The sequence below is a fragment of the Nicotiana sylvestris genome, chromosome 11, assembly GCF_000393655.2.
Source record: "Nicotiana sylvestris chromosome 11, ASM39365v2, whole genome shotgun sequence".
Taxonomy (NCBI): Eukaryota; Viridiplantae; Streptophyta; class Magnoliopsida; order Solanales; family Solanaceae; genus Nicotiana; species Nicotiana sylvestris.
The window spans coordinates 53,775,261-53,796,908 of record NC_091067.1 but is presented as its reverse complement, the minus strand read 5'-3'; the positions used below and the strand labels follow the sequence as shown (position 1 = coordinate 53,796,908).

At 38.3% G+C, this 21,648-nt stretch overlaps 1 protein-coding gene across 1 annotated transcript; it reads right to left on the bottom strand.

The window, feature by feature from the left end:
• Positions 1 to 16,501: 16,501 nt before the first annotated feature.
• Positions 16,502 to 16,897, bottom strand: LOC138881046 (uncharacterized). Its single transcript, XM_070161246.1, has one exon. The coding sequence runs from the start codon at positions 16,895 to 16,897 to the stop codon at positions 16,502 to 16,504; it is 396 nt and encodes a 131-aa protein (XP_070017347.1).
• Between the last annotated feature and the right edge of the window lie 4,751 nt (positions 16,898 to 21,648).

The following is a 21,648-nucleotide window of genomic DNA, read 5'->3' as shown; positions in this document are numbered from 1 at the left end:
ACTCACACCACAAGTGCCCATTTATCACAATTTGCCAAAAATACACAATATCAATGTTTCCACAACAATAGCCCACGACTCTACCGCGACAGGTACAAGAATATCAACAATAACAATGATTGTTAATTGCTTAAGACGGATGTTTCAACAATAAATTTTGCCTCAATATGATAACATTCACAACTTTGACACCAATAACGCAACAATGAGAGAGAATGTATAACCATGATATTAAATAAGAATAACTCATAGTGTAAGAGATAACGTGTAGCAATGACTTCAAATAATGGAAATCAACAATAGAGATAACATGAACAATAACTTCAAATAATGGTAATCAACAATGAAAGAGGTAACATGAATAATAACTTTAATTAATGATAGTCAACAACGAAAGATATAGCATATTTAATGACATCAAATAATGATATTCAACAATGAAGAGTTAGAATGTGACAATAAAGAGGCAACAAGTCCAACTAAAGCATGAGAGCAATTTAGCAACTAGGAGATAAAACAAGTGTTCACGAAATCATTTAAGGCATATAAGGATAGACTAGCACAAGTAAGGATGGATTGACTAGGAAAATTTAGAACATGATATGTCATTTTAATTAAAGCATGGAAATAGTCTAAGTAGCCTAAACCGGTCAAATACCACGTACAACCTGTGTACTCACTAGTCACCTTGCGTATACAGATTTCACTTAGCACAATTGAAACAAACAATACTAATGCTAAGGGGTAGTTTCCCCACAAAAAATTAGGCAAGACACTTACCTCAACTAGGCTAATTCAACACTCAGAAATAGCTTTTCCCTTCAAATCTGCCTCCACACAGCTCAAATATAACCAAAAATGACTTAATATCATCAAACAATGCTAGTGAATTCAATTGCAATAGATAAGGCTAAGATCTTTACACTTTTCCCAAAAGTCAACAAAAGTCAATCGAGGCCCGCCCGGTCAAAACCCGAGACCAATGGTAGATTCCCTACCCATGGCTCCACGAGTTCATATATGTGAGTAGTTTCAAAATCCAAGTCCAAATCGACTCTTAAACTCAATTTCTTATTTTTCAAAAACTTGACAAAGTTTCATAAGTTTTCACTTTGATTCACATGATTTTGATGTTAAACTCTAAGATATGTTGATGGAATATGATTAGAAATGGATTAGAATAACTTGCCCTAGGTTTGTAGGTGAAAATATCCTCTCCAAATCGCCTTCTACCTAGTCTAGGGTTCAAAAATGACAGAATGAGTTCAAAAATCCCGTCTCCCAACCCTTTAACCAACTGCAGATGTCACATTTGTGACACAGGGTTCGCAATTGCGGACCAGGGCTCGCATTTGTGAACCCTGACAGCCTCATAAATGTCACGCCCAAACCTCGGGAGGCGTGACCGGCGCTCAATCGAGTGAACCTAACTGAGCAAACCTTATCGAACACTTTTTACCCAACTCGATATGATTAAGGAAACCATTCTTTCGTTTATTTAAACAATAGGAAAGATTGCACATTCAACATTGTTAGTTCATTTTACATCACAACCTTAAACCGTAGTTAAGTTCCCAAGATTCAATACAATTTCACTTTAGAAAAACAAGATTTAGAATTACAACATAGTTCATATACCCATCCAACACCCGTACATAACCCACACATACGTCTACGGAGCCTCTAAAGATACAAAAGACAATGATAACAACGTCGGCAACAAGGCCCCGGCTATACCTCAAAAGTGGATCTCTATATCAAAAGATATACAACATAGCCCCTTGAAGGAGAAAGGGTATCACCAAGACTTTGAGAAGAAGGTACTCCGCTACGTGTGATCGGCACTATCCGCAATGGTGCCACCTACATTCATTTAAAAATATAGCGCCCCCAGCAAAGGGACGTTAGTACCATGGAATAGTACTAGTATGTATAACTAAACACCATATAGTTAGAAAGAACTTTCATACAAGAATAAGGAAATCACAAGTATAACTCAAACACTTTAAAGGATCACAACATTATCAAATAAAAGAATCATACAATTTTCACATCATTTTCCCATAGCTTTTAGTTTTGGGGCATTTCATAATGTTCATCATTGTCCATAATACCACTGGTATCTTGAGCGGAGTCCGATCTTGACCCGATCGGCTAGGTTGCCTCATTTGAGACATAAACTTCAATCACAAATACAATACCACCATGTGTGCGGCATAGCGTCCGTTCTCGGCCCAATCAGCTAGGCCACCTTACCAAGACATTTTCCTTTTCCATCAATCATCTCATTTCAATCTCGTTTTCACATATATCATTTCATAGGCACTTGGGGCCACAATTATCACATCATTTCTACTTTTAATGTTCGATTTGTAGTTTAGGATAATATGTGCACACACGGGCAAATAAAATTGTAAGCATAGATGAGTCTTCACACAGATGGCACAATATATGCAGCTTCAATCTCACCTTAAGGTCTAAGCAACTGAATACATGATTCATATTCCTTGTACCCTTTCAAGTTATCAAGAATATCACATTGATCATATTGAGATAGATCTTTCATGCATATAAGGCCGCAACCCCAAATTCATGTGAAACAACAATCAATACCACAATTCAACTTTAATCTTACTGTATTTACACAAACACCAATGAAGCTCAATTTCTAAAAGATGGGGTTTTAGCCATACATACCTCAGTAGAGCTTTCCTTAAACCCTTACAATAAATTCCGTAATTTCCTAGCAACTTCAATCTATTTTATGAAAATTACAAGTTGAACGAAGAATTAGAGGTATGAATGCGATTCCAACTCATTTAAGTAAATTATCAAGCACTAAGTGTGCACAGCGATTTTAGGATACTTTTGTGAGAGATTTTCATCATCCTATACCACAATTGTTATCTCTTTTGGTTCACAACCACCCCATACCCCATTATCTTTTATGCATGCAAGATTATCAGCCCTTATACCCATGAACCCCCTTGCTAATCACTTATTTTAATGGAAATTTCGAAATTATAGATGAGGGTACAAGCTCTTACCTCTTAGGGTGAAGACTTAGCAATTTCACTTGACAATCTTCAAGGATTTGGGGCAAGGATGGAGTGGGGACTTGATGAAGATCACTCCCTCTCTTTCTAGAACTTCCTCTCTCACTCTATATGCCGTGAAATAACAGGAAAATGGTCTAATGGGGTATTTTTAATGGGATGAGGTCGGGTTATAAAAGTTAGAAAATAGGAGCCCCGACATGTTTTGCGATCGCATATGCGTTCGCATAATTGACATGTGGCCCGTAAATTGGACCGCAAAAATGTTCCCAAAATCTGGACAAACAGTCTGGGTATGCAACAAAAATGCGGTCTACATACCTGTTCTACGGTCGGATAGTGCACCACAGAACTGCCCTTCACAAAAATTTCAAGGGGATTATGCGATGGCTATGCAGCCCGCATATTGATTATGTGATCGCATAATTGGCCTCATAGTTGGCCTCAAATTAACCAACGCACTGACTGGATTTGCGGCGACTATGCGATCCGCATACCTATTATGCGACCGCATAATGGACCGCAGAAACGCACTTTTCCGGAAAACATAATTCTTAACTTTTTAATGCAGCGATTAATCCAAAGGGTCCGTATGAATTTCTAACACATGATCCTATCTTGGCATCACGAGATTTTGGTTTTTGAATAGAAATTTCCACGGCGCCTTACAATAAAATCTCGCATTTGCGATGAAAGGCTTCGCAATTGCGAACTAGCCTTAGTCGCAAAAGCGAACTTTTGTTCGCAAATCATGCTGCCTTCGCAGTTGCGAAGGAGAAGTCGCAATTGTGACAACTTCCACCCTCTGTCACCTTCGTAAATGTGGCCTTGGTGTTCGCAATTGCGACACTAGAGCACCAGACACCATATTTTTGCCAACTTCTGTCCAAAACACTCCGGAACATGTTCGAAACTCATGCGAGCCCTTGGGGCTCCAAACCAAACATCCACACAAGTCTAAAAATGTCATACAAACTTGCTCGAGCGATAAAAACATAAAAATAACATCTAAAACTACGAATGAACACTAAAATACATGAATAAACATAAATCAACCTACGAACATCCAAAATCTATTTCAGGCATATGCCCAAGTCCGAAATCATGATACAAAGCTATTGGAGCCATAAAAACACAGCTCTGGGTCATTTTCACAAAATTCAAAGTTTGGTCAATATTTTCTAATTTAAACCTCTAAGTCAAGAATCAAAGGTCCAAATCAACCCAAAAGCTCCCCGAAATGAAACTAACCGGCCTTGCAAGTCATAAAATCATAACACATATGTGTGAAGCAATAAAAGTGTAAAGGGGTGCAATTACACAAAACAACCAATCGGGTCATTACACAATGAAAGAGATGGCATGAGTTAGCAACTACGTCTAAATGCATGAGAATAACCCGACAAGGAATGGATATGATGTAACAACAATTTCAGTTAAGAGTAACTCAATTATAAAGGAGGTCACATTACAATAAAAGACATAACAACTCCAAATAAAGCATATAAGAGTAAACTTGACAAGTAAAGGATATGACATGTAATAACAACTTTAAATCAAGCATGTGAGAGTAAACATAATAAATAAAATATATAACATGTGCTAACAATTTCAAATAAATACACGAAAGAAACCTAAGAGTCTAAACCAGTCAATTGCCATATATAAGTCCGAGTACGCACTTGTCACTTCGCATACACGGGTTTCACATAATACAAATAGCACAAACAACTCAAATCCTAAGGGGTAGTTCTCCCACACAAAGTTAGGCAAGATACTTATCTCAAAGAAGCTAAATCAATACTCTAAAATGACCCTTTTGTTTGAAACAACCTCTGGGCAGCTCGAATCTAGTCAAATTAACTCAAAAACATCAAAAAATGCCTAAGGAAAGAATTCCAAATGATGAAGGCCGAGTCTTTACAAATTAACTCAAAGTCAACCAAATAGTAAAACCCGATCCTGCACCTCAGAACCCGATAAAACACATAAAATACGACAGTCCATTTAATTACGAAGCTAACCATATTAATTTCACTCAAATCCGACTCTGAATCGATATTCAAAACACAATTATTCACTTTAAGAAAGTTTAAAAAAATCCCCCAATTTCTTCTTTTCAAATCCTTAATTTAGGTGTAATAATCCATGGAAAAACAAAATATATAATCAAAATAAAGATTAAATTACGTGCCCTCAAGATTTGGGTGTTTATCTCCTTACTTGTTCTCCAAGAACTCAAAAAGTGATGAAAATGAACTCAAAATCTCGAAATTTGATGTTTTAATGCACTGACAAGGGTGGTCCTTCTTCATGATCGCGGTCTCCAACATCCGATCGCAATTCAAAAAATATTCCAACCCAGTTTTAACCTTTTACGATCGCAGCCATGTTCCCGCGGTCGCGGTGAACAAATTCCAACAAGCTTGCCCAACTCTTCCAGGCAGCCTCTAGTATCTTGTACAAAATTTCAAATGACAAACAGCTTGACTTTCTTAAAACTAGACACAATGAGTTACAACTTTAATTTTTGGATCATCTTCTAATTCCTTATATATTGCTAGATATAAGCTTCCAAAGCCAGTCTTGTGACAACAGAAATTTCTTCTACGCGATCACAAAAAGGCTGCGATCACGAAGAAGGACCCAAAGTCTGTGATCGCGATGCACACCCATGTCGCCAAAAACAGGCCACTAAAAATGGACCGAAACCACCCCGAAACTCACCCGAGCCCCTCGGAATCCCGTCCGAACATACCAACAAGTTCCAAAATATATTACGGACCTACTCGAGGCCTCAAATCACACATAATAACATCTAAACCACGAATCGTCGATCAAGATCAATCTCTTAAGTTCATAAACTTCAAACTTCGAACCAAATGCCTGATTCAAGCATAACCAATCCAGAATAAATCTAAATTTTGCATTCAAATGACATATCAAACCTATTCTAACTCTTGGAACAACAATCCGAACTCGATAACAAGTCAACTCCCGGTCAAACTTATGAACATTCTGACCTTCAAATTTTCAACTTTCGCCAAAATGTATTGAATCAACCTATGGACCTCCAAATCCAAATAAGGACATACGCCTAAGTCTAAAATAACCATATGAAGCTATTGGAATTATCAAAACATCATTCCAGAGTCATCTACATAAAAGCCCAACTCCGGTCAACTTTTACAGCTTAAGCTTCTAAGACAAGAATCATCCTTCCAAATTAATTTTGAATCATTCAAAAAATGAACCCGACTACACAAGCAAGTCACAATACATATTACAAAGCTACTCGAGACCTTCAGCCACCGAACGGGATGCTAATTCTCAAAATGACCGATTGGGTCGTTACATTCTCCCCTTTTAAGCAAACGTTTGCCCTCAAACGTGCTAAGAATCGGTCCGAAGCCACGAAATCATTGAATGAACTCAGCATACATATACTCGTGGGTGATCCCACGTCACCCCAATCCACGTAAGCCCGACTACTCCCTCTCAACTGAAGATTGTTCCTTCCACCCACATTGATAAGCCTTAGAACAAAAAATTTCACCATCCGATCATTTCCTAAAGACCTGATTACCGCATAAACACATCGTATCAACCTCAACCAACTATCACAGCTTACGCATACACCCACAAGGTATCACCACCCAACGTAATACATCACCCATATGCCCGTAATAACAACTTTGACTGCTACAAATATCCATTACCAAACCCGATACCTGTAAATAGCCTCATATCGACTAGAACCTTATTCCAAACCTTCACAACACTGACAATGATGCAAGAAACATGAAGATCTCATCACCACTCACCCAAATCAACAAGTCACACCCAATGACACCTGTGCACATACCTCGCAAGCTAAACCCAATAAACACAGTGCGAATATAATTGAATATGCAATGAGAAACACATGAGAGAACTATCAAACAAGTCCGACATGCACAACTCCCTATCAGTACCATACCATGAATCCATTCCACAAGGGAGAATAAAAAAATATGAACTAATCACAAGGATCTCAACCTAATATAACTCCACCGCGGCATGTAACCCCAGTTCAAACATATCAAACCACACAAAAACGCGAGGATCCCATCCTCAACTCTAAATCACAAGTAGAATACACTTCATACCAACTGAAACCTTCCACTAACTCAATTCTGCGAAACAAAATCACAACACGTAACGAACTTCCCATACCAGTAGAGCATATAAATCACAATCATAACCAAACCATCTAGAAATCACATCAAAACCCACCGTAATGAGTAATAGAAAAATTTATTCTGGCCTTACGACTCTCAATAGTGAACAGAACAAAATGATAGACCAGGCTACCATTATAGAATCTTCCAAGGGTAAACACATAAGTAGAGTACAAGAATCATGAAACTCACCCATATATGAAGAAAAATAGAAGGACTCACTCCGATAAGCAAGACTGAATCAAAATAAAACAAATGCTCCTCTACGACAAATCGGAACCATACCTGTAACTACACCACCTGGTGGAGCAGCCTCAATCCTTCCATGGAAAGCATATCAACAGGCTGGTCCTCTACCTATATGTCCTCCACCCCTAGTTGGCTATGCAGGTGGGGTAGCAACTAGAATGGGTCTTACAGCCTGAGTGTTATGATGGAATCCACCTCTCCTAAGTTTGGGATAATATCTCATGATGTGCCTAGTATCGCCACACTCATAACAACCCCTCTACGAGTGTGGCTGCTGGTACTTAGTCTGTGCTGGGTAACTGAAATAACCATTATAGAAACCCCATATAGATGGTGTACTAAAAGATGACTGCTCCATATGATTACCCTGAGGTCCCTCACTAATAGGAGTACCACTAATGTATTATACTTCAATACCATACAAGAGGGGGGGAGTGATTTGTGTGGTGTCCAATTTTTCGCTTAACCTAATTATAGAAGGTCTTGGTTCTTCAATGTGTTCCAACTACTACTGTTGCAGAATAATAAGTATAGAAATTAAAGAACACAAAGATTTTATGTGGAAAACACCTGGCTCAAAAGGTGAAAAAATCACGACCTACTTTCCAGTAGGATTTTTCCAAACTCTCTACTAATATCACTGAACCAAAAACTGCATTTACAAAAACTATTTTGTAAACCTGGGATTAACTCTAATCTTATTGTAGCGCACAACCTCAACTGTTGCGACAACTTCAAGTTAACTCTAACTTAAAAACTCTGAGTACTTAATACAATTTCTTCTAGATAAGCTGAAAGGTATAATATGAAAACACGTACTACAATTGAACAAGAAATAAAAGACTGATACTTGGAACTGGTTCTTCTATCTGGTTCAAGTAGCTTCAGGTTTGCACGCTTGAATCACACATAAATTGCTTGCAAAATTTTCTTGCTATTTTGCTCTCAATTCACGTTTAACTTTTGCTTAGGTGTGTTACCTGTAAAAGAGAACAACACTGATATTTATGGAGTTAGTAAATAGAGATTAACTAGAAATCTGATGCTACTCTTCCTTGGTGGAGGATTTCTGGTTGATCTCAACCTCTAACTATATCCTTCTCTTAAATCGTGTTCTCTTTGAGTAAGGAGTCTTTCTCCTTATCCAATATGCAACATTTTCAATCAGGATTAGGAGATATTACTTCTAGTAAGTTAGGTTTATCTCCTTCACATGCTTGAGTTGACCATATTTATGCTTCACTAAGATGGACCTGGTCCATGTCTGAGTTCCTTTGTCAATCTTCAAAAATCTCCTTTACGTGGGCCAAGAAATTCTCCCTTTTTGATGATGACAAACTATGTGCTTTTCACTCATTTAGACCCTGTTAGAACTCAGTTTTCATCAATACAAAGTTAGAAATTTTTCACTTATCATCAAAGACCAGGTTCATTAGGTTATAATCATCACTTATTTAGAATGTAAAGCACAATATCTCTTCCCCCTTTTGGCATCATCGAAAAGTTGCATAAACACAGTGTGATTCCTAGAATTTTAAAAATTACTCATGGACATTGTGGAAGCTAAAAGTGCAATCATGGATTAATCATTAGTAATCAACCAAACATATTCAAACTATCAAGGAAATATAAATATTCAACAAGAGCAAAAATAACAAACTTCATTGATAGAGAATATGATTCTGCTGCAATCCACAAAAAGAAACAAAAACAGCCAAAACATGAGCAAAATAAGAAAAATCCCTAATCTGGGTCACTGAGAGGTCTAGACAAGGTTCAAGAAATAAAGGCTAAAGAAATGAAGCCTTGGAAGAACTAGAGGGTTGGGTTTTGGCTTAGAGAAGGTGCAACATATCTTGAAGAAGGCCATCATTCTTCTCCTTTTCCTTTGTGAGCTCAATTTTGAGAGCATCTCTCTCAGATTCAATCTCTGCCAAACGAGTCTTCAGCCTAGCTATTTCAACATCCTTTGCCCCACTCTCCTGTAATAGAGCTCTAACATTGCTATTGATAGGTGTATTTTTAGATGAACCAGGTTCATTGGGAATGGCATTGGCCTCATAATCATAAGCAATCAGCGTATTGATTCTAAAATGGTCTTTGCTTGTGGCCATTTCCCACTTCTTCAGTGGCACCTTACAACGAGCAAGAACAGTAGTGAGAATAAACCCATAAGGAGTGGCATGGGCCTTGGAGCCATTGATAACCCTGTCAAGTATCTTGATAATAAATGCAGGCCAGTTGATCTGCCTTCTACTTTCAAGATACTCCATCAAAACCAAATCCATGTAGTTAGCAATGTGTCTTATTTCCTGCCTAGGCAACAAACACTTGAAGACAACTTCAAACAAGACTTTGTGGCATGGGTTCATTTCACTGTTATGCACAACCTTGGCCTCATTCACTTCTGTGACATTACAGAATTTCCTAGTAATGGAAAATGCAGTAGGAAGGGAGTCGAGACTTGGCCATCTTTGCCTCGTGTTGTCATCATACCCTTCAGAAGGAATGTCAAGGATTTCATCAAGCTCTTTTGCATCAAACGTCACTTGAACCCTTTTCACCTGACTAGTAACTCTGCCATCCTTGACCTCTACATTGGCCATGAACTCAATAACCTTATTTCTTGCCAGTCGTTCATCCAAATAAAGGACCATGTCCTTCCAGCCCTGAACAGCTAGAGCATCAACCAGTTGAACCATCCCTGGTTCCCCCAAATCATTCAAAAGTCTACCCTTCAAGATTTTTTGTTTACCAAACTTGGCCAGCTTTTCTTGTTCATAGTCAGATTCACCCTCTTCTTCACCACTCCAATCTTCTTCCTCAGTAATCTTAACTTGCTTGGCTTTCACAGCAGACCTTGTTCTTTTATCCAAAGAAGAAGGTTCAGCAGCCTTGGAAACAGATGAGGACTTCTTTGATGAAGTCTTGGTTTTCTTTGGCATAGGGGTATGAATCTCCACATCCATAGTCACATGTTCATCTTGATGGACCAGGTCCATCACATCTATATCAACAGCCTCAACAGGCTCTGCAACTTTAGCTTTCCCTTTATCCATTTGTTTCTTCTTGCTTTCTGCCATAGCCTTTTGTAACTCATCCTCACTCTGCTTCAACTTACTCTTTGTGGCCCTTCCTTTTGGTAGAGGAATCTCAGCAGTTGTTGGAGAAGTAGCCTTCCTTTTATTGGTAGTTTTTGTAGTGCTGGGAGCTTTTGCTATTAGGGTTCTCCTTTTCTTGGGGTTATAGCCTGCACCCACTTTCTTCAGAAGGTCTGCTAGGGTCTCCTCAATAGATGAACCGGGTTCATCTGCATGTGAACTGATATTGACCAGCCCTTCAGCAGCCTCCCCCGAACCACTTCCCCCTGACTTCTTGCTACTCTCTACCACTTTTTCTGGCTCAGCTCCACAGATTGCCAGTTTAACCACTTCAGGGGTGGGTGAATAATCAACCACTTCTTTCCCTTTTCTACTTACATCACTGCTCACAACCACACTCCCCTTTTCTTTTTCACTTTTATTTTTACCTCCTATCCTTCTTGACTTAAGCATTTCCACATTCATAACAGACCCAACCAAAACAAAACGATTGTCCAAATTTTCAACTAGAATAGAACGTACCTCAGAAGGGAGATTTTGCGCTTTCTCAGAATCAGAAGACCCATTTCCTTCCCCCTCACTAGCAGACTTGAAAGAATCATCAAAATTTTCAGAATCTTGGGCTTGACTAGCCTTTAATTTGGCATTTAGTTTCTTTAAAAGAGCACTTGTAGCCACAGTTTTGCGAGCAAGTATCTTCGCACGCCTTCTCCTAGGTTGGAGGGTTGTGCTGGGTTTAGGAGTAGTGGAGAAATCAGAGGGTGTAGGTGGTAGAGGAGTGTCTGGGTTATCTTGGGGGATAGTCATTTTCTCTAGATTCAGGGAGAAAGGAGATGGGTGTGCAGAATTTTGGAAGCGAAGAGAAGAGAAGAGAGAAAAATTTTTATGGTTATGGAAATTTTGGGGGAGTGGCAGTGGTGATGATGATGAATTTAAAGGAGAAGGTGTAATTAAGGCACAAAGGCAACTTTTAGTAGTCAAATAGGAGTCTAATCACCCTGAAATTTCAGTTTGAATAGGCGGTTAGGCTTCACTAAGATCTAGGTGTTTTAACACGGTGAGGATTCTAGTTTTAGACGGAACTAGTTCAAAATCAATTGGATATGCTTTTGAGATTTTGGACTTGGGTAGGACTCTACTCATGATTTAAATATTAATATTTCAAATTGTGCAGAGTGTAGAAATCATACCTTGCTATTCAGATGAACCAGCACTGATAACCAGGTTCTTCACTAAGAATCCTCTTGATCATGCCTCGATTTTACAAAATAGAGAAAATTTGTTAAAGATCAGTGAGTCATATTAACACATGGCACATGAGTATACTAGTTATAGTATGAGACTGAGCAAAGATTAATCTAGATATTTACATACTTTCCAAGTTTTCTAACCAAAATAAAATTAATTTTTTTTTTTTCATTGCATTCTGAACTGGTCCCATTAGGTGATCTTAATAATCCCTAATTCTAACATGTGCCTTTCAAAGTGCTCTCTACTCAGTGCTTTTGTGAAGATGTCATCAATCTGTTATCAGTAGCACAAAATTCTATAGTAATCAGCCATTTCTCATAGTTGTCCCTCAAAAATGGTGTCTAACATTTATGTGCTTAGTTCTCTTATGATGAACCGGGTTCTTAGTCATACTAATAGCACTAGTATTACCACAGAAAATAGGGATGCAACCAACTTTAATACCAAAATCCATCAACTACTATTTGATCCACAGCAGTTGAGCACAACAGGAAGCGGCAGCAACATACTCAGCTTCAGTAGTGGATAAGGCCACTAATTTTTGCTTTTTAGTAGCCCATGACATAAGACATGAACCAAGGAAGTGTGTCGTACCTGAGGTGCTCTTCCAATCCACAAGGAAACCTGCATAGTCCGTATTAGCATATCCCACTAGGTTAAAGTTACTACCTTTTGGATACCAAAGACAAAGGTCAGTAGTGCCTTTCAAGTATCTCAATATTCTCTTGACAGCAGTCAAGTGGGATTTCTTTGGATTTTCTTGAAATCGAGCACAAAGCCCTACACTGAAAACAATGCCAGGTCTGCTAGCAGTAAGATACAAAAGTGAACCAATCATACCCCTATACAACTTCTGATCAACAAATAAACCTGTCCAATTTTGTTGTTGTTGCAATAGGAGTGTCTATTTCCTTTGATTCATCCTTTTTAAACTTTTTAATCAACTCTTTTGCATATTTCTACTGATGGATCATGGTTCAATTTGACTTTTGTTTAATTTGTAAGCCTAAGAAGAAATTAAGCTCACCCATCATACTCATTTCAAATTCACTCCCCATAAGTTTAGCAAATTCCTTACTTAATTTTTCAGTGGTTGACCCAAAAATTATGTCATCAACATATATTTGTACTACAAGAAGATCCTTACCTTTTTCCCTCAAGAATAGAGTGATATCAATCTCTTGTAGCCATGTTCAAGTAGGATTTGGATAGTCGTTCATACCATACTCTAGGAGCCTGCTTGAGTCCATAGAGTGCCTTGTCTAGTTTGTATACATGATCCGGACACTCCTTCCTTTCAAACCCTGGAGGTTGTTTTACAAACACTTCTTCCTTTAAGTAGCAATTTAGGAAGGCACTCTTGATGTCCATCTGGTGAAGAGTAAATTCCATGTATGCAACAAAGGCTATGAGGAGTCTTATTGCTTCCAACCTTGCAACTAGAGCAAAGGTCTCATCATAGTATATGCCTTCCTACTAGCTATAACCTTGAACCACCAACCTTGCCTTGTTCCTTGTAATAGTTCCATCTTCATCAAGTGTGTTTCTGAAGACCCATTTTGTGCCAATTACTGATCTGTCCTTGGGTCTTGGAACCATATGCCAAACTTGACTCCTTTCAAACTGATTGAGTTCATCTTGCATTGCATTTACCCAGTTTGCATCCTGCAAAGCTTCAATAACATTTTTAGATTCAATAAGAGATAGGAAAGCATCAAAAGCACACAAATTCTTTAATTGAGATCTAGTTTTAATTTCAGAAGTTGAATCAGTAATTATACTTGTAAGGTTTCACAACCAACTGGTTTCTGTTTGATGTTTTTCCTATGTTCTGTTGCTGGGGAACAGGCTCATGGACAAATTCCATTTGGGAATTAGATTCAGTTCTTATTTTGTTCAGTTCCCCCTGTCAGGTTGCCCTGGATGGAAAAACTTTTTCCATTACCTGTTCCTTCTTCTGGTGCAGCTTCAACTTGGGTTGTGACTTCATTTAAACCTTTTATCAGCCCAATAGCTTCATCTTCATATTCCTATCTCTCAAAAAGAATGTTAGTTTCATCAAAGACTACATGTACACTTTCTTATACATACATAGTTCTTTTGTTGTACACTTTATTATCCTTGCTATGTGAAGAATATCCCAAGAATACTCCCTCATCACTTCTGAGATCAAACTTACCTAGGGAGTCTTTTCCATTGTTGTGCACAAAGCACTTGCATCCAAATGTCCTAAGATGGGATATATTTGATTTTCTACCTTTAAGTAACTCATAGGGAGTCTTCTCTACAAGAGGTCTAGTCATGCACCTATTAATGATGTATCATATAGTGTTTACAGCTTCTGTCCCAAAGGTATGTGGCAGTTTACTAGAAACAAACATAGTACTATCCATATCTTCAAGTGTTATATTCTTTCTTTCAACTACTCCATTTTGTTGTGGAGTCTTAGTGGCAAAACAATTGTGATCTATACCATGCTCATCACAAAATTCAGCAAACTTAGCATTTTCAAATTCAGTTCCATGATTAGACCAAATTGATGCAAGTTGATTACCTAGTTGTTTATGAGTTTTTCTAACAAAGGAAGTAAACATGTCAAATGTTTCATCCTTAGATGTTAAAAACAATGTCCAAGTAGACCTAGAGTAATCATCAACAAGCATCATCACATATTTTTACCACCTCTACTTAATGTTCTCATTGGACCACAGAGATCCATATGAACCAGTTCCATCGACCTGGTCGTGTTACCATTTTCTTGCTTTTGAAAGAGGATCTTACTTGCTTCCCCCTTGCACAAGTCCCACAAACTTTGTCTTCCTTAAACTTGATGTTAGGCAACCCTATCACCAGGTCCTTGGAGAATAATTTGTTGAGTTGACTTAGACTTGCATGACAACGTTTTTTGTGCCAAAGGAGGGGATCATCGTCCAACACACTTAAGCAGATGATTTCATTTTCTGAAAGAGTGGACAAATCTAAAATGTATATATTATTTACTCTTTTTCCCTGCAAAACAATCTTGTCAATGATAAGATTTATCACAAAACATTTGGTAGAAGTAAATGCTACCAAGTTACCTCTGTCACACAGTTGTGATACACTGATTAGGCTATATTTCAAGCCATCTATCAAGTAGACATTCTCAATGAAATGTGAGTATATCTTACCTACCTTTTCAACCCCAATTATCTCACCTTTCTTACCATTTCCAAAGTAAACATTACCTCCTTTTAGGTCCTCAAGTGAAAGGAACTGATTCTTGCTTCTAGTCATATGCTTTGAGCAGCCACTATCCATGTACCATATTTCACTGCTCCCCTTCACTTGGATCTGCAAAAGGAAATCAAGAGTTAGTCTTAGGAACCCAAACTAGTATGGGTCCCTTTCTATAGGCCAAAGGGTGAATTAAATCTTTTTAGCCTATCCTGGCAGCCTATTCTTCCCTTGAACGAAAATTTTGTTCTTTTGACTAGACTTTTCTTTTGTAGTACATTCACTTTTGTAGTGATCAGTCTTACCACAGTGTGTGCAGATTTTGTTCTCAGGAAGTGTGATGTACTTTCTTTTGGGATCCCACTTAGGTGCAGGGGTCCCATAGCCAAGTCCTCTCTTATTGCTACTCTGGTGTTCTTGTAGCCATGATAGTTCATCAGAGTACTTATTCCATTTGTAAGTTCTGTCTAGTTCATGCTAACCTTGCCTAGATCTTCTTTTAGGACTCATATCTGCTCATCCTTTTTGTAAAACTCATCCTTCATTTTTCCTAGATTTTCTTTAAGGTGAGATGTATGTGATCAGCTTTCTTTTTACCTGTTCCTAATTTTAGTTTTAATTTTTTAGATCTGAGCTCTAACACAGTGGTGTCAAGTTCAAGAACCTGGTTCTTCAACTAAGCATTTTTACTATAATTTTCACTAGCCCTGAGTTTCAGATTTTTGCACTTAGCTTTCAAGATTACACATTCCTTAGACAACTGTTCCTTTTCATTGTTTATGACCTCAGATTCATCAATGAAATCTAGCAGTAACGCAGATAACCTTTCTTTAGACAAAAATTTAATCTTGTCTTTAAGATGAATCACACTTACCTCTAGTTCATCATCTCATTCTCCAATGGCCATAAGTGTTTGTTCATCTCCATATTCATCTTCTGAATCCTCATCTGAGCTTTCTCCCCAAGCAGCAACCATAGCCTTTGTTGATCCTTTGTTCTTCTTAGGATGAACTTATTCCTTCTTCCTGTTTCTTTGTTCAGCCCTTTCTTTGTTCCATTCAATTTCCTATTAAGGACAGTTTTTGATCATATGGTCAGTCTTACCACATTTGTAACAGCCCTCGTTGGTCTGTTTCTCAGGGACCATTGGTTTTTTATAAGTTGTACCTCTTGAAGAACCTTTTCCTTTCATTAGATACTTCTTGAAATCCCTCGTGATCATAGCCATTTCATTCTCCTCTAGATCTGCACCTTCAGCGATTCTAAGAGCTAGGCTTCTTTCTTTCTTGGGTGCATCCATCTTCATGGTTTGCCTTCTAAGTTCATAGGCAGTGAGATTTCCAATTAACTCGTCCAACTTGAGAGTGGAAATTTTCTTTGATTCCTGAATAGCAGTGATTTTGCTTTCCTATGTAACTGGCAAAATCCTTGTCAGAATTTTCTCAACCTTGTCTTCTTCAAGGATAATCCTTCCAAGAGACTTAAGTTCATTTGTCAGTGTTGTGAACCTTGTATATATCTCTTGGATGATTTTTCCTTCCTTCATGGTGAAATTCGCATATTGAGAATATAGCAGTGTTCCTCTTGATCTCTTCACTTGAGGAGTTCCTTCGTGAGTCACTTGCAAAGTGTCCCAAATTTCCTTAGAAGTAGTATAGCTTTGAATTCTACTGTACTCGTCTGGACCAATTCCACACACAAGCCATTTCTTGGCCGTAGTATTCTTTTCCCACTTATTCAAGTCCTCGGCATTGCAGTCAGCTCTAGTCTTTGACACAACCACTCCTTCAGCATTCTTCTTCATAATAGCCAAGGGACCATCAATAACAATGTCCCACAGTTCATAATCCTCTCCGATGATATGATCTCACATCCTGTTTTTCCACCAGGAGTAGTACTGGCCATTGAAGAGTGGAAGCCTAGCAGTGGATTGTCCTTCCTAGTTTTCAGGTGGTGCACTCATCTTGATCTATTCCTAAGGTGTTAGCCTCTTCAAGGATAACCTGCTCTGATACCAATTGATGTTTTATACTTCAATACCACACAAGAGGAGGGATGATTTGTGTGGTGTCCAATTTTTTGCTTAACCTGATTATAGAAGGACCTGGTTCTTCTATGTGTTCCAACTACTACTGTTGCAGAATAATAAGTACCGAAATTAAAGAAAACAGAGATTTTATGTGGAAAACACCTTGCTCAAAAAGGTGAAAAAACCACGACCTACTTTCTAGTAGGATTCTCCCAAACTCTCCACTAAAATCACTGAGCCAAAAACCGCATTTACAAAAACTCTTTTGTAAACCTAGGATTAACTCTAGTCCCATTGTAGCACACAGTCTCAACTGTTGCGACAACTTCAAGTTAACTCTAACTTGAAAACTCTGAGTACCTAATACAATTTCTTCTAGATAAGCTGAAAGGTACAGTATAAAAAATACCTACTACAATTAAACTAGAAATAAAAGACAGACACTTGGAATTGGTTTTTCTATCTGGTTCAAGTAACTTTAGGTTTGCACGCTTGAATAACACACAAATTGCTTGCAAAATTGCCTTGTTATTTTGCTCTCAATTCACGTTTAACTTCTGCTTATGTGCACTACCTGTAAAAGAGAACAACACTAATATTTATGGAGTTAGTGAATAGAGATTAACCAGAAATCTTATGCTACTCTTCTTTGGTGGAAGAGTTCTAGTTGATCTCAACGTCTAACTCTATCCTTCTCTTAAACCGTGTTCTCCTTGAGTAAGGAGTCTTTATCCTTATCCAATATGCAACCTTTTCGATCAGGATTAGGAGATATCACTTCTGGTAAGTTAGGTTTATCTCCTTCACATGCATCTCACATGCTTGAGTTGACCATATCTGTGCTTCACTAAGATGGACCTGATCTATGTCTAAGTTCCTTTGTCAATCTTCAAAACACTCCTTTACGTTGGCCAACAACCACGAGAAGTCTGAAGTGCAGACTGAACTTGCCGATTGCCCGGGCTTCCTCTGTGATGGGTCAAAGCTGAAGAGTAGAATCCACTGAATCCTCTAGAACCTCGAGACCTCTTGGCCTCCTTATCCTCCCTCTCCTCATCCCGAATGCGCTCTAACCTTCTGGCAATCTCCACAACCTACTAAAATGGAGTATCAGTCTCCAACTCTTGAGCCATGTTGAATCTAATACCATCACTAAGGCACTCAATAAATCTACAGACTTGCTTTCCGACTGTAGAAACTAAAGCAGGTCCATGATGGGATAACTCACATAACTTGATAGTATATTTGACACCATCATGGTTCCCTGACGCAGCTGCTCGAACTCTGTGCTCCCGGCATCCCCGAGGGTCTGGTGAACAAAAAAACATCTCTGAAAACTGAGTGGCGCGAAATAGGACTCCACCACCCCCAAAATTTTCTCTCTGTACAGAGGTCACTGGTGAACAGTAATTCTAATCTAGTATGTATAATACTCCACCATCCAGTGGTGGAAAACCACCGGACAAGACTCAAAAGAAACATGTTTCCGCGCATAAACCCTAACTAGATGCCCCCTTAATTAATCAACTAGGTTTAGATGCAAAATCTCAACTTGTTGCTGGGCCAAATATAGTGGTTCCAGGTCAAGGAGGTTTATCTAACACTCACAGACAATCGCAACACAAAATTTCAGATTTGTCCACCACACGAACCCTAGAAGTCGAGGTGAAGACAAATTCCAACGACCACCTTTGGGTCGCGCATGGTATCAAAGAAGCCCAAATTGGCCAAGACCAATGTCAGTCGAATCCACCAGGTGAGAAAATTGGTACCAAATTGTCAGATAACCAAGTCATGGAGTTAGTTGTCACGACCCAAACTGATGGGCCGCGAGGGGCACCTGGTACCTTATTCAATTGAGTGCCAATGTAATGTATCTCTCATATCATACTATTATTGGTAAATGAGACAGAGAGGTTGTCGTGAGATAACTAGAATAAACATGAGAGAATACATGACATAGAACGACCCAACCTGATATAAAAAACTTACATACGTGACATACGGGCCTATAAGGCCAACATGATCATTTGTAAACTAAAAACATAGGCTGACAAGGCCATACAAGTATCCGTATATATAACATCTGTCTACAAGCCTCTAAGAATACATAAGTATCATAAAGGTGAGGACTGAACCCACCGTACAAATAAATCCATGTACTAACCATACTGACCAAATAAGCAACTTCGGAGCAATGGAGCGTACCAACGCCTTCTGCTGAGCTGATAGCCTTCTTGGAGGACTCTCAATCTATCTATCAGGACCTACGGGCATGAAACGCAGTGTCCCCAGGCAAATGGATGTCAGTACAAATAATGCATCGAGTATGTAAGGCATGAAGATCAATATGTAAGAGACATAGATGAAACATGGAATAAAGAATTCCTCCTGTAAGTCTAAATAACTTTGTAAATCATGAAATACTTATAGTGTCATGCATATGTGCATGAATTTCATGCCGTGCATAGTTACATCTGTTCATAACATCATTAAGCCTCTAAGTGCATCCCATCATATCATTTCGGCCACTGTGGGCAAAATCATCAATGTATACCAGCTGCACAGGTGGTGGTGCGTATATAACACTGTAACCTTTTCCCATATCCCATATACATATATACATATATACGCATATATAATGCCATATGGTCATGGGTCAATGTACATGTATAAATAAATTCAATAATGAGAAGTACGTCAATAAAATCTCTTGGAATGTCGTAAGTCCATTATGCCTTTGAGTAATATCATGAAGTAGACTTTTTTCATCTTACATATTTTTTGAGACCCATGAACAGAAGATGTAATAATGAGACACATATGAATTCAAGAACATAGGCACCTCTAATACTTCTATGAATAGAGTCATTTATGAAATTTTGTGCATTTGCTCGTTTCGTTTGTGTCGTATAGATCATGCCAAAAAGGAAGAAGGGATAGCCTTAACATACCTGAGTTGGTTCCCTTGACAATTTTTCCAACACACGTCAATTGCGACAACAAGTAATGGTGGATCTAAGTAGGGAAAAATCCGTAAGATATTTTGAGAAAGATTGCATCGTACTCCCTTAGAATTGCCAATCCCACGCTGCTATAGTATTGAATGGTCTTCATATGAAATGTTTGAAGAAACTATGTTGCTATTGCAGACCATAACCTTTGCTGAAGCTTTCCTTCTTCATTTAGTAGATGAGAGGAATTGATTTTGTGAATTAGAAAGGTTACCTTTAACCCTTTAGGTGTGGGCCCACTAGGATGACTAATCCTTTCCTAAAGGCCTCTAATTAGGCCACCTATATATGTGAACTTAAGAGTCAAATTCTTTGGCTTTGTTGGCTGCCACGTTAGGGAGTTAATTCTTATCCCATAATTATTTACCTAGTTCTTTAATTAATTGGTTAATCCCCCATTAACCAATAATTACCCAATTATCCACATAATTAGGAATTATCTCAAATTACTTAAAATAGTAGTCACTTTTAACACACTTTATAAACCTTACAATTATGGTCATGTGGTACCTTGTATGGCACTAGTCCATGAATACGGGGTATTATAGCTTGGACCGTATTTTATCCCCAAATTGCCAAACTTTGACAGAACTCACTTTCTTCAATTCGCTTTCCGTCTCACCTTCACGAATTAACTTATCACTTATTTGAAATAGCATAATACTTATAATCCCAAAATAAATCTCATTCCCGAACTTACGTCAATTAACTTATGACAAAACTTTAACGTACCAAAATGCGGAATGTAACATCTCATTTCCAAGCTTACATAAATTTACTTATGGCGTACTTCCACGTACGAAAACATGGGGTGTAACATCTTTCCCCCCATTGGGACATCGTCCTCTAATGTTGACTAATGCACTTATCATTTTCATAACTTATATCTTCCGAATACTTTAGTACTCTCCTTGCTACCTATGCAACTGTTTTGCGAATAATTCCAAAGGCCAGGTCATTCCCCCCTTTAGGCCTCTTTCTCACACCCATACTTGTGGTCAGAATCCTTCTAATCTTGTAACTATTGCTACCTTTTTATCATGCAGTCGTACGACTCTGACTTTGTAAGTGCGCCTATGCGACTCTTCTCTCCTTTCTCCTATAGCCTTTAGCCAATCTCTAGGCCTCACTTTGTAAACATATATAGATCTTGATAAGATGTACCTCTAGGCATCTATGGGTATATTGAAGTTCTTCGCTCAGTACTTTGTTGAACTCACGAATATTGTTATACCTTATTTCATAGATCCATTTATCCATTTGTATGACTTTACTGCACGTAGGTAGTTCATACTATACCATAACTCTTACTTTGATTTATCATTAATGAGGTCTGCTACCAAACTCCAGGTTACTTTCGTTGCTTATCCTATAGGTATAAATCTGAGTCCTTTAACGCTTCTTTATTACTGTTCATCTTAAGACTGATGGCCTAATCTCATCTCATACTTTGTGAATTTTGCCCATCCATTGTTGATTCACCTCAATAGTGATCTACAATTTACCACTGAT

Excerpts from the sequence above, each read along its gene's own strand:
- LOC138881046 (XM_070161246.1), bottom strand. The coding sequence starts at position 16,897 with ATGAAGAAGAATGCTGAAGGAGTGGTTGTGTCAAAGACTAGAGCTGAC.